Source organism: Ambystoma mexicanum, chromosome 9, assembly GCF_040938575.1.
Source record: "Ambystoma mexicanum isolate Mex_15411 chromosome 9, UKY_AmexF1_1, whole genome shotgun sequence".
NCBI lineage: Eukaryota > Metazoa > Chordata > Amphibia > Caudata > Ambystomatidae > Ambystoma > Ambystoma mexicanum.
In genome coordinates, this window is record NC_090931.1 from 969,553,964 (window position 1) to 969,566,624 (window position 12,661).

The following is a 12,661-nucleotide window of genomic DNA, read 5'->3' on the forward strand; positions in this document are numbered from 1 at the left end:
ATATAGAGCGCTTCGATGTCCAGTGTAACTAATATTTGTATGCTAGGATCAAATGATTTAAATTCCACAAGGTTAATGGCATCTCTTGAGTCAAGAAGGAAGGTGGGAGTTGCCATTGCCAATGGTTTGATAAAAAAATTGATGTATTTCGATAGGGGTTCAAGTAATGAACCGCACCCCGAGACTATGGGACGTCCCGGGGGGTTCTCGATGTCTTTATGTATTTTGGGCATAATGTAAAACAAGGGCATGCGATCTTCTGAGAAATTAATATATTCAACTTCTTTGGCTGAAAGAAAGCCTGTGTGGCTTCCTTCCTCAGTGAGTTGGAGTATCTGCAATTTAATCCTCTCAGATGGATCCTTTGGGATTTTGGTATCCGGCCTGGGATGTGTAGAAGTCTCAATACTTCCTGATCATACAAGTCAGCATCCCAGACCACTATCCCCCCTCCCTTATCGGCGGCCTTGATCACTATAGACTGGTCTGAGGCTAATGTCTGAATGGCCTGAAACTCAGATAACCTCAGATTCAGTCCTTGTTGATTTCTGGGATAACGAATAACCTGCTCTATTTCTTTAAGGACAAGTTTTTCAAAAATCAACACCTCAGAGGGGAGCTCACTGGAGTTGGGAGTGAAGGTCGAAAGCCTCGAAAGGCCTGAGATGTTGGGCTCCCTAGGGACCATATTGTTCAAAAAGAAGAACTTCAACCTCAATTTACGTAAAAAGACCTTTATTTCACTTATAATGGACATCACACTTGGGTTTTTAGTGAGAACAAATGATAGACCACATTTTAGGATCGATATTTCTGCTGATGTTAGTGTGCGGGTAGAGCGATTAAAGATGGGTAATGTTTCGTTTACCACCTGTAAGCTTGATTCCGCGTTTGGAAGTCCCAGTGCATCATACTTTGTCCGGGGGTGTTCTGCATGGGCATATTGTGTGTCATCTGGCCTTGGGGGGCATTTCTGCAGCCTCTTCGGCCGCCCCTTCCTCGAAAAGGGTGATCACCCGAGGCTTGGTTATTAGAGTCCTCATTACCCGAATTACTGGATGATGTATCTGAAAATGTGATCCATCTTTTTTTTAATTAGTATTTGTGGGTCCCATATTCCAGTTCGCATTGGTTTTCCAAACTGTTTGGGGATTAAAGTCTTCCGCAAGGTAAGGATATACCTGTTCCTTTTTAAATAGAGAAATATCTTTCTTTAGTTCTTGAACTCCTGAAAGGATTTTTCAATTTGTTCCAACTTTTGTTTAGATTCCGTGATTAAGGTATTTGACAAGAAAGTGGGAACTATGCCAGGATCAAGTGGATCAACTCTTCCATCGATGGGGCAAACCCCAAATCGACCTGTTCGCGACGGCGACGAACTCCAAGTGCCAGAGGTTCGCCAGCAGGTTCCCCCAGCCGAGGAGCATGGGCGATGCTTTCTCGTTCCCCTGGGACGGCCTGTTCCTGTATGCATTCCCTCCGTTGCCGTTGCTGCTCAGGCTCATCAACCAACTCAAGAGGTCCTGGTGCAGGATGATCCTCGTCACACCAGGGTGGCCGAGACCGATATGGTTCCCGGACCTTCTGGACTTGTCAGCGTCCCCACCAGTCAAACTGTCAACAGACGCAGATCTTCTCTCCAGAGAAGGATGCGCCATTCTTCATCACGACCCGGAGTCGCTGAACTTGCAGGCCTGGCTCCTGCAGCACTAGAGTTTGGAGGGTACGATATCCCAGCTAACTGCAGAGAGGTTCTTGCAAAGGCCAGGGCGTCTTCAACTCTCAAGTGCTACGGACACAAGTGGAAGAGGTTCTATGTCTGGTGCCGTGCACAGAAGATTAACCCTCTACGGATTACGGCCCCTCAAGTGCTACCATACTTACTGTCGCTGGCGAAAGCTGGACTAGCTCATGCTTCCATCAAGATACATCTGGCAGCGATTTCCCGATACACCAGAACTGCAAGAACGGTCGTCCCTGTGGTGTCATCGCCTGGTGAAGGAGTTTATGAAAGCACTGTTTCGATCGTTCCAGCCGGTGAAGGCTCCAGCCCTGGCGTGGGAGCTCAAGGTGGTGCTGACCAGGCTGATGGGCCCTCCATTCGAGCCCTTGCATTCGGCTCCGTTGAAGTTCCTGTCGTGGAAGAAGCGTTCCTTGTGGCCATCACCTCTGCACGATGCGTGGGAGAGATTCAGGCCCTATCCTGCAAGCCTCCATACTTGACTTTCCATGAGACGAGGGTAGTGCTGAGGACGCACCCCTCCTTCATGCCCAAGGTGACGTCGGACTTCCATCTCAACAAGCCCTTGGTGTTACCAGTCTTTTTCCCGTCGCCTTTGTCGCCGGCCGAGAGGACTTTGCACTCGCTGGATGTAGCTAGAGCGCTGAAGTTCTACGTGGACCGAACAAAGAGTTTTCGGAAGACATCACAGCTGTTTGTGAACTTTGGACCTGTGAACCAAGGGAAGGCTCTCTCGAAGGTTTCCATTTCCAGATGGCTCTCCGGCTGCATCATGCACTGTCATCGGTTGGCAAACCGACCATTGCCCGGCCGTCCGAGAGCCCATTTGACCAGAGCGATCGCTGCTACCACAGTGTTCTTGTCTGGTGTGTCCCTGCTGGACATCTGCAGGGCTGCTACGTGGAGGTCGGCGCACACCTTCACGAGATTCTACTGCATCGACCGGGATTCCAGGGAGGAGTCCAGAGTCGGCCAGGCAGTGCTGCGCAACCTGTTTGATTAAGGCGAGCCTGGTGAGGAGGTAAGAGATGCTTAATGTTGAGTTTTATGTAATGCTTAATGTTGAGCCTTGCCACCTCCCGTGGTTGTGCATGTGTGTACTGCTATGTATTCTAAGATTCATGAGCATGTGAATCAATGCCAGACCCCATGCTGGAGAAGGAACAAGTCACTTACCTGTAACTGTTGTTCTCCAGCATGGGTCTGGCATGGATTCACATGCGAACCCTCCCTCCTTCCCCTCTGCGGCTCTTCACTTGGTCATACTGCCACTTTACGTGCTACCAAATCTGAGGATGGCTGCCAGGGGCGGGGCTTATGGAGAGGGCAGTCATTGGCTGGGGACAGTATGACCCAGAGACCAGTGATTGGTTACTACTAAGAAAGACAGATCAGAAACTAAACTGATACTGATTTTTTTCTTTACTGAGGATTCCCAGCCTGACGATGGGGAATATTCATGAGCATGTGAATCCATGCCTGACCCATGCTGGAGAACAACAGTTACAGGTAAGTAACTTGTTCCATATATATGTTTAGGTATGTTTCTGTACTCAGCTGTTGCAATGTATCAGTGTTAGGTTGCCCTCTGCTGTCCAAATCGCAAGTTCATGTCTGTGTTCCCTTCTACTTCAACAACAGCTATCATTTTAACAAACTGAATGAACACGGTTCTGTGCAGTCCCCTTCACCTTCCACTATCGCAAACGTTCAGAATAATAGTTACTACTTTTCACGCCCACTTCTCTCCAGTCAGGGCATGGCGGTTCCAGTGCAATGAACAGTTAATTACCGGCTCAACGTTTCAGTCTCTAAAGAGTGAAACAGTGTAGGCCGAATGCTGCCTCACGAGCTAAAACTGAAAGTAGGTGCTGTAATTATGCTACTATGCAATCTTATGCCATCACAGGGACTCTGCAATGAAAGAAGATTGACAATTACACGTCTACAAAGACACATCATAGAGGCGTGTTTAATCGATGGATTAAACTTTGATACTGTTCTTAAACTACACATACCTCTCCTTCCATCTCATATAAATATGCCTTTCAAATGCAAAAGAAGACAGTTTCCTATACGTTTAGCTTTTTCAATGACCATTACTAAGTCACAGACACAGTCCTCCTGGAAGCGATCAGTGGTAATTCCGATATTTAAGAAGGGAGACAGAAATGACCCTATGAATAACTGGCCGATATTGACCTTTACCCTAAGATAGAGCAGCGTACGTTACGCCAGGAACCACCGAGTGCTTTCAAAAATATTCTAGTGCTTTGAATGAAGTTTCATGAAATTATTTGTATTGTATGGTGAGCTACTAAAATATATTTTCTGTGGATTATGTGCCATTCCTTGTACTTTCATGTGATTAATATAGCTGAATGGTTTTTCTGATTACAATCTAATGCATAAATGTATGATACCGATATGATTTATGCTGTCAAGTTTATACAAATTCAATAAATAGAATATAAAAAGTAAAACTTATATTATGCTAAAAAATCTGATTTACAACCAAATGGATTTCAACTGTCTCATTTTATTATGGTTAAGAGTTATGCCGAATTCCTCATACCTCGGCGCAGTTTATTTTAAATGAGCTGAAGAAGTCGAGTTTTCTCAATAAATGTATGTGGTTAATGAAAGTTTCAATGATTTTAGGTAAGTTGTATTATGGCGAGATATTTTTGACCCCCACAAAGCTGTGTGATTGTAATGGGATTAACTGCAAAGGTCTTTCGGGAAACTGACTTTGATTGAGGAGTTAAAAATGAATAAAAACATTCTGTTGATTTTTTTCTTACCCGTAAAATCTAGCATTTGTCTTGAAACACTCTAAGAAGGGTTGAGATAGGCCATATGTGGGATAGTCCAGAGACAATAGGAAATTCTAATATAAATGTTGTAATAAAGCATACTGGATACTGGGACTGTGTGACTGTGTTGGTGGACCAAGTTCCATAGGGAACCAGAAAATTGAATTGCAAATAACTTTTGATTTTCATGATGGATTGGCTGTTATTTGGCAATCTGCCACCGGCTCCCACACCCAGACTGAAAAGGTTTTTAAGAAAGCAAAAAAAGCAGTTTTTCGACCTACTCCGATTCATTTCACCATAGAGAAAAAGTCAAAATATGTGTGCCCTGCAAAAAACACTAGACTGAATCAAACCAGGTACAAAACAACTTGGGCATGAAGCAATGACTCGATTTCCTGGAGGGGTTGGGGGTTACTTCATCCAGTAGTTGTGCCCCTTCTCCCAAAAAGATAGATATATCTGCCTTGGGGATTTCCAGTAGCGAGGCTTATTAGAAATAAAAATGACACAATTTTTCTTTTTGTTTGATACAAGAGATATCTGGGGTTATAACAGCAATAACCGGGGTTCACCAAAAATTAAAAGTGGAAAAAATTCCATTTGGAAGAGGAAAAGGGATAAAATGGCATCAGGCCAGAGGTGGGGAAGAGGACATCATGGGAAATTGGGGAGTTGGAGGCTGGTGAGTCTTGGGACCAGTTCAGAGCTTAAACATTTTCGCATAACTGGGGTTTTCGTGGGGATAACCAGGGTTTTCGTGGGGATAACCGGGGTTATGGTAGAAAACGTGATCAGGAATGAAAGTGTGTCACAAGAAAATAACTGGTTATTAGCGGGCAATTACGTACAACCGGGGTTATTGCAAATATAACAGCGATTATGAGATTTTTTAAAAGAGAAACTTGAAAAAATTAGATTAATACAAAAATAAGAGGAATTTTACCGCTACAGTGAGGTGGGGGGTAATGGATGTGGCTGAAGGATATGGATACTGAGTTACTTTAATGAACCGAATGGTGCAATATGGAAAGTGCCAAAGGCCATAGCTAGTGGGCCCCCCAAAACCTATTGAGGAAACATATCAAGGGGTGCAATATGGAAGGTGGCCCTAGCTAGTAGGCCTGAAAGACATGTATAGTGCTGTGGCCACCTAGTATGTCCAAAAGAAACATTTTGGGGGAACGTACAGTGGTCACGGCTGAAAGCCGTGCTCACTGGCCAGGACCAAAGACCCCGGCTAGTGGGCCCAAAAGACATTCATAGTCGACTGTGCCATCTAGTGGGTCCAAAAGAAACATATTGGGGGAATGTACCGTGGCCCATAAAGAAATAAACTATAATACAGCAAAACCCTTGAAATTCACTGAAAAAACCTTAGTTAAGATGCTATTAAGTTGCACAGATTTAGGCAAGAAAAGCCTTGAAATTCATACACAATTTAAATTTGTCAATTTATGTTTGAATTTCTATTATTTAAGAAGTACAATAAGGAAGTATTTTGACTCATGTCTTCATATTTTTACCTCTTTACTGGAAGCTGTTTGCAATAATACTGAATGTTTTGTTAACTTTTAGTTCTTATATATGAACCAGAAAATTCCGAAGCCCAGCAGTTCATTCCACTTATTGAAGAAAAGTTATTAATGGGTAAGTTTGCCATTGGACCTTACAGTATTCTGATGTGAAGGTTTTTGTGTTCTAGTTTTAATGATGGATTACAGCCTGGTGAAGGCTTTAACAGGTGTTATTGACTCACATTCAAATAATGAGCCTGACGGAAAGCCGAGAGCATATACAAGGATAAAGGATGAAACCCCCTGTTAGTTCCCCACCCAGAGCTTTTAATTTAATTATAACATGGTTAAAACACTAGGCAGGTCATAAGCATGTTAGAAACAAAAGTAGACCATTGGAGAAGGTGCACAGAACCTTGCAATGAGTATTGTGCTGGCAGAATGTTGGCTCAAATAGACACTGAGCTTTTAGACGGAATGTTGGGAGAGAAACATCAAGCTTCATCATGTGGCGTTATGCCCCCGTTGCAGGGGCTGGGGCGGGGGGTTGGTAACAGCCCGGCAGCCCAAGTTAACGCCCCGAGTGAAGTGTGAGGGCTCTGGCCCGTTACTCACCGTTCCAGCACTTGGAATGGGGGCTTAAGGCCATTAGCACCCCTGGCTACCAAAGCGGTAATCCGGGGTGCTAAAAACAAGTATTCTCCTTCCTTGAACGGGACGCGCACTGCATCCCGTATTATGAAGGAAAATCCTTTACAAAGATGGCCGCCATGGAAAGGGAAGGCAGGGCTCTGTACAGAGCCCCTCTTCCCTTTCCATGGCAGCCTGCGGAAGGCATGGGAATGGGGCGACGGCGCCTGCCACTGTCAAAATAAGGTAAGTTTGAAAGAAAAAAAAGGGGACGGAAAATGGGCAAAGATGGCGATGGGGGCGCCGGCTTTCAGGGGGCATGGAACACGAGCTTGCACTGGTGGTTCAAGCCTGCGTTCCTAGCCATCTATTTGGCTGGCTGCCCCCTGCCAGAGTGGTAATGTTTTTAGGCCCTCTGCTGACCCATTGTTCACAATGGCTAGCCAACATTCCAATGTTATAGTGAACATCAATTTCATTATTGTCTTTCCTTATAGTTACAAAAGGATTTGAGTTATGTCGCATATGAACGGGAAGCTAGGAAATCTGGCTCAGCATTGCAGAATGGCCAAAGTCTACAAACATCCTTTTTATGACATTGCAAACAATATTCTCCTGCGCTCATTTACAAACTGTTTCCAGTTGCACATGTAATTTAAGCCTGGAAAAAGTCAGCTATTCTGTAGTGTAAGTTACACACTATTCACAAAGCAAGTGACACACAATTTACTAAAGAAGGTATGCCTGCAGAACACTATTGAGCAGTTTACACATACGCTTAATTTATGCATTTGCGACATCTTACTAAACCTGCAAAAGTGGGTGTTCCAAATGTGTGTCAACGATTGGCTCAGGGAGAGCATTACAGATGTTGAGCACCTACAAAGGCATGCTTTGCTGGAGTATTCACAAACATTAGAAACTGCATTTGCCACACAAGTCTGGATAGCTGCAGTAACTGAGTGATCTAGATGAAAGTAGTGTAATGGGTTCTGGAAATTGTGCCAAATGGGGGGGGGGGTGGTGTGTGTGTGCGCGTGTGTGTGCATGTGTGTGTGTGTGTGTGTGTGTGTCAGTCAGTGTCATGAGAAAATCATTTGCAGCTAGTAGGACATAGAAATTCAAAGGTTTGAACTTCTAAATCCCCCTTTTACATCAGGGACTTCCTGCATCCCTTCTCTATCCAAAGATTAATGTTCTTAACAGGGGTTTGTGATGTGCCTTGCACTTGCTCTGTGTTATTGCCATGATTCCTGCCCCTCATGTCCCCAGTCCTCTAAGATGTCAGGCTGGAGCCAGGCCACAATCGCCTACATGGCCCTCAAGGGCCTCTCCATCTCTCCAAAGACCCACTTGGAGTCAGACTTGCCGCTTGTGGCACCAGACTCACTCACTGCCATAGGATAACATTGGGGATTGGACTTGTAGTGCGTTGATGGGGACAAGATGGATGCCCCCACATATTTCGGTTCCCAGAACTGCATGTGCAGTCTAGGCTTTTGGGTGTGGTTCAGCCCAGAGACACCTGGGATACCCAGAGACTATTTAAGCCACGGTCAGGCTGAGAAACATGCTTTGTGTTTTCTGCACCTGCAGCGTGACACTCAACGTGTTCGGATCGGTCTCCAATAGGCCTGCATCTTTCTTCTGCGCTCAGCTCCTGCAAGAACAAAAACACCGTTAGGAGCAGCCTTACCTTGCGGCGCTTCTGCCCATCATTCATCGCTCCTTCTGTTCTGCGGGCATCTTCAGCGGTGTCATTCCCATCCCGGCACGCCGCTTCCTAAGGAAAAGGGAAAAGAACAGAAAAACGGCATTAGTAAGCATTCAGCAAATCTTTGCTTATTTTTAAAGACTGTACGAGCTTCAAACGCTTACCTGAATCACCGCCGCTCTGGTGGAACTCTGTCTCGGAACTTCTCATCCATTTGCAAGAGGGAAAAGACACTCCAGGTTAGCGTGGAAACATCTAGAGGCACCGCATACCGCGCTTACTCACTGCATTTCTTCATAACCGGCATCCAACGCTGAAAACGTTGCGGCACCTAAAAGACACAGAAAAAGAACTCAGTTCAATACAAATACGAAAGGGTCACATCACGCTCTCACTCACCTTCAGCGCTACTCATCTCAGTAGCACGCCGCCATCCCCGGATGCCGGCCATCATCTAAGGAAGGAAAGGAACAAAGTAAGAGAACTGTTCAAAAGACTCATTATACTTACCTGTCGGACTCTTGCCAGTGAAGTAACTTGGCAGCAACGAGCTCGCATCAATCAACGCGCCCCTGCGCTGAAAGCAGGACGCAGAGCACACTTTCCAAGAAAACAAGGTGAGCTGTGGATCAAAGGGAAGGGTTGGACCCCAGGGAAGAAGGGGTTCAAGCACACAGAGACAATAGGGAGTTAAACTCTACCAATCCTGTGTTTCAGACCCAGTCTCCAGTCGAGTAGAGTCCAGGGAAGGGTTCAAGGTCGTAAGAGGTCAGAACAGGCAGAGTGACGTCCCCATGGATACCAGGTTAGCGTTAGTTATTCAGACTACTTCAATTACACCCACTCACTACTTCTCATTTACACTTACTACCACCCCCCCTCCAACTTCTCCTCCCCCTAATCCTTGGTCCCTTGTGATGTTTCACACTTCCTACCTTTCACCTTCACCCGTTGATGTTATTTCACCTCCCACACAATTTCACTACTTTTCCCACTAATACTCGCTGCCTCCTTCTACTACTACTCTCTTCCTCCAACTATCACTCTCCTCCTCCCACTGATACTCGTACCACTCCACCAACTCTCTACAACACACCCTTCTTTCACTATCACAGTCACTTCTCAAACACTCCTTATATTAACTAGGCTGCTTCGCTCACTTCACATACACACTCACTCACACAAGAGTACCCTTGCACTGGTTACATGTCTTTCCATCGAAAGATTTACATCGAGGTGATGTTACATCGAATCTTTTTTATTGAAAGATGTTTCATCGAATTGCCATACATAAAGTATAAAGTGTTTATGCATTGAAACCATTAATCGAATAGAGTTTCGTTTTGTAAACAATTTACATTTTTTGCATGGACGGTCGCTGAAACATAATGTTAAAGGGAACTGTCCAGCACTGAAGTAGAGTATAAAAAGTACCAATCTAATACAGCGCTGGACAGCTCCCTCTAATTTGTGTAGTGTCAGCGAGTGCACTTGACACTTTTATCTTTTAATGGGGCCAATCCCCCAATAAAATAAAAGTCCACAGTCACTAATACTACACAAGTCGGAGGGAGCTGTCCAGTGCTGAAATCTCTTCAACACAAGTACAATGTATTTCAGCACTGGACAGCTCCCTCTGACATGTGTGGTGTTTATTTTTTAATTGGGGGGGGGGGGGTTCCCCAAAGCCACGTTTTGTTTATTTATTGAAATGTGTTTCCGTCGAAATTCAATGAAAAAGAATTCATTGAATATTCATTTAGATGGAAAGGTATTTCAATCAATAAAATTCGATGGAAAAGGAGTCTATGGATGTTTTTTCGATGGAAAGACTGTATACACCTTGCACGCAATAAACCAACACCTCACCTGGTCCAACAATAGCCTCCATGCTGCACTGCTTCCTCCTTCCTGCTGCCGGTCACTTGCCCCTTCTTTTCCTCCTCTGACCTCTCCAAAAAAACACCACTTCCTGTTTTCTTTCCTGTCTTATACTCCTCCGCCTCCTGTGATTGGACTGCTGGCCCTATACAATCCTGCTGCACTTCTCAGGATGTGTATATACAAGCCATGTTTATAAATGACCGGCTAAGCCCCACCCTCTGTCTTCTTGCGTGTCCGCTGCAGATCAGTAATGACGGCCCCAGTACTGTATCACCGGAGTATGTGTTAGGAAATCCTGGTTCAGGATCCCTCAAGGTAAGTCTAAGTGCTTTTGGGGGTCTGTGTCCCCCCTATGGAGTTCCTGGTGGTCTAGGACTCCACTGCCCGGTAACTCGACTTGCTGTTGCTGAACGTTGCACATTGTGCCCTGTAGACACATAGGAACATCCCATACTGCCTCTTTCTCGGCCTCGGATGTCTTGCTCAGCGTGGACTACTGGAGGGTGGCTGTAGTCAGTTGGGTGCATGCTTCAGGGACCAGGCTGTACAAATCATGCAGCACTGAAGAATGCGGGCTTCTTGATTGGATGTTACACTTGTCTATTTTTCCGGAGCGGCTCTAGGAACAGTAATAAGAAATAATCTGGCGAGCATTTTTGTTGTGAGGTATGACAAGGACAGCAACATTAGCAAGCTAAGGACCAGTATTTCCTTACCTGTGTACTTCACTCCCTATCAATGCGTTACCTAAAAGATGGTGAAGAAGTTGGGGCACACTTGGGTTTAGAGATGAGTAAGGTTATGCCAAATAACAGCCACCGTGAAGTGTCCAGGTTCTCAAGATCCACAATGCAAAAGCAGTCCAAACAGAAATCTGGAGTTCTAATACAAAAAGACAGGTAAAATGAAGTGTAGCAGCAGTTCCAACAGAAGTATTCCTGTGCAGGTAACAAGGAGTGGACCAAGCACCGGAAGATGGGACAGGAGAAAGACCAGGAGGATCCAGGAAACAAAGGATGCCGACAACCTGACAACCCAAAGTTGAGGAGGGATTCCGGCGCTTTGGCAGTCTGTTTCAAGTTCCAGGGTGTGATGGCGGAGTTGCACATAGCACAATGACATGTTGCGGTTCTGGGGATGTCAGGAGATGCACTCTCCGCATGCTGAAATCTTGCAAGTGCCAATGGGGAGCCTCCCGCATTGTGAGAGTTGTGACGTTCTGGCTCTCCTTTTGAAACACATAGCTAAATAACTGTGTCCGGCGTCCTCCTGGATCCACTTAACCAGATCCTCTGCCTCTGGGCCGAAGTGCTGACCATCACAAAGGAGACTGATCTCCGTTGGCTCTTTCTTTATGTCTTTCCGAGCAAAACCTGGCCAGGTGCCCCATTTTTCGACAACCGTAACACCCAATAGGCTCTGTCTGAGGGGGAGGGCCTGCTTATTTGATTCTCCAGGAGTTCGTGTTCTGGGTCTACGTTCCAGCTGGTCAAGCAGATTTATGTTTTTGAAAATACACGATAAAATCATATACAGTTAAAATGTATTACAGTACATATTCAACTATACATCAAGAAACCTACTTTCACAGCATGTTGTGGAGAATCCGAAGGGATTCCCCCCGGAACCTGGTCTGGGACCCTTCTCATGTGGCCAGGGAAAGGCATGCGCTCTCCGATTCCGACCCTGTGGGTGGTACACTGAGGGAGGATCACATGGAGGGGAATCAGCCCAGGAGGAATGGGAGGAACCCCTTTTTACCTTTCCCCATAACCCCACCGTTTTGATGGCCTTCTGCCATTTGAAAGAAGTAGAAAAAATAAACTTCTCTAAAATGGACTACATGACCCTGAGTCCCTCAGGGGATGTGACGAAGAAGAGGGCTGAGGAGGCATGCAGGAGCCAAAGACAGGCAGGCAGGTCTAATAGCTTTTGGCAAGGTCAGGCAATTAACCCTAGGGGCCTGCACCTGAAGCCAATGAACCCACCTGAGGGGTATAAATGGCATCAGCAGTAGAAAGAAGCTGTAGCAGGAGCTGGAAGGTCGGCAGTAGCAGAGGAAGCAGAGCAAAAGGCTGGCAGTTCACTAGGAAGTGTGACCACAGAAGGGACATTGGAGCAGAGGAAGAGCAGATTTCACCTGCAGGCTCTGAGTTGGTCCTGTGCTCACAAACCCTGTTTGGCTGGGGCATCATTGGAAAAGGTTGGAAGAAATAGGCAGTATTTCCAGGTGCACCTAATTTCTGTGAATGCAGAGCTAAAGTCGTGCATCCACCAAAGGCCCAGGTGCAGAAGAAAGTGGAGAGAAGCTGGAGAGTGGAAGACTCTCCTTTGATGAGGCTGGATCGGAGACACCCGT

General features: G+C 45.7%; 1 protein-coding gene across 2 annotated transcripts in view; it reads left to right on the forward strand.

Annotated features, from left to right (window-relative positions):
- The window catches only part of ERICH2 (glutamate rich 2), a 670,025-nt gene that overhangs the window by 591,589 nt on the left and 65,775 nt on the right, over window positions 1-12,661 (forward strand). For both annotated transcript variants that reach the window (XM_069616183.1, XM_069616184.1), the window contains one exon: window positions 6,136-6,207. In XM_069616183.1, the coding sequence (XP_069472284.1) occupies window positions 6,136-6,207 (72 nt within the window). The remainder of the gene's footprint in view (window positions 1-6,135; window positions 6,208-12,661) is intronic.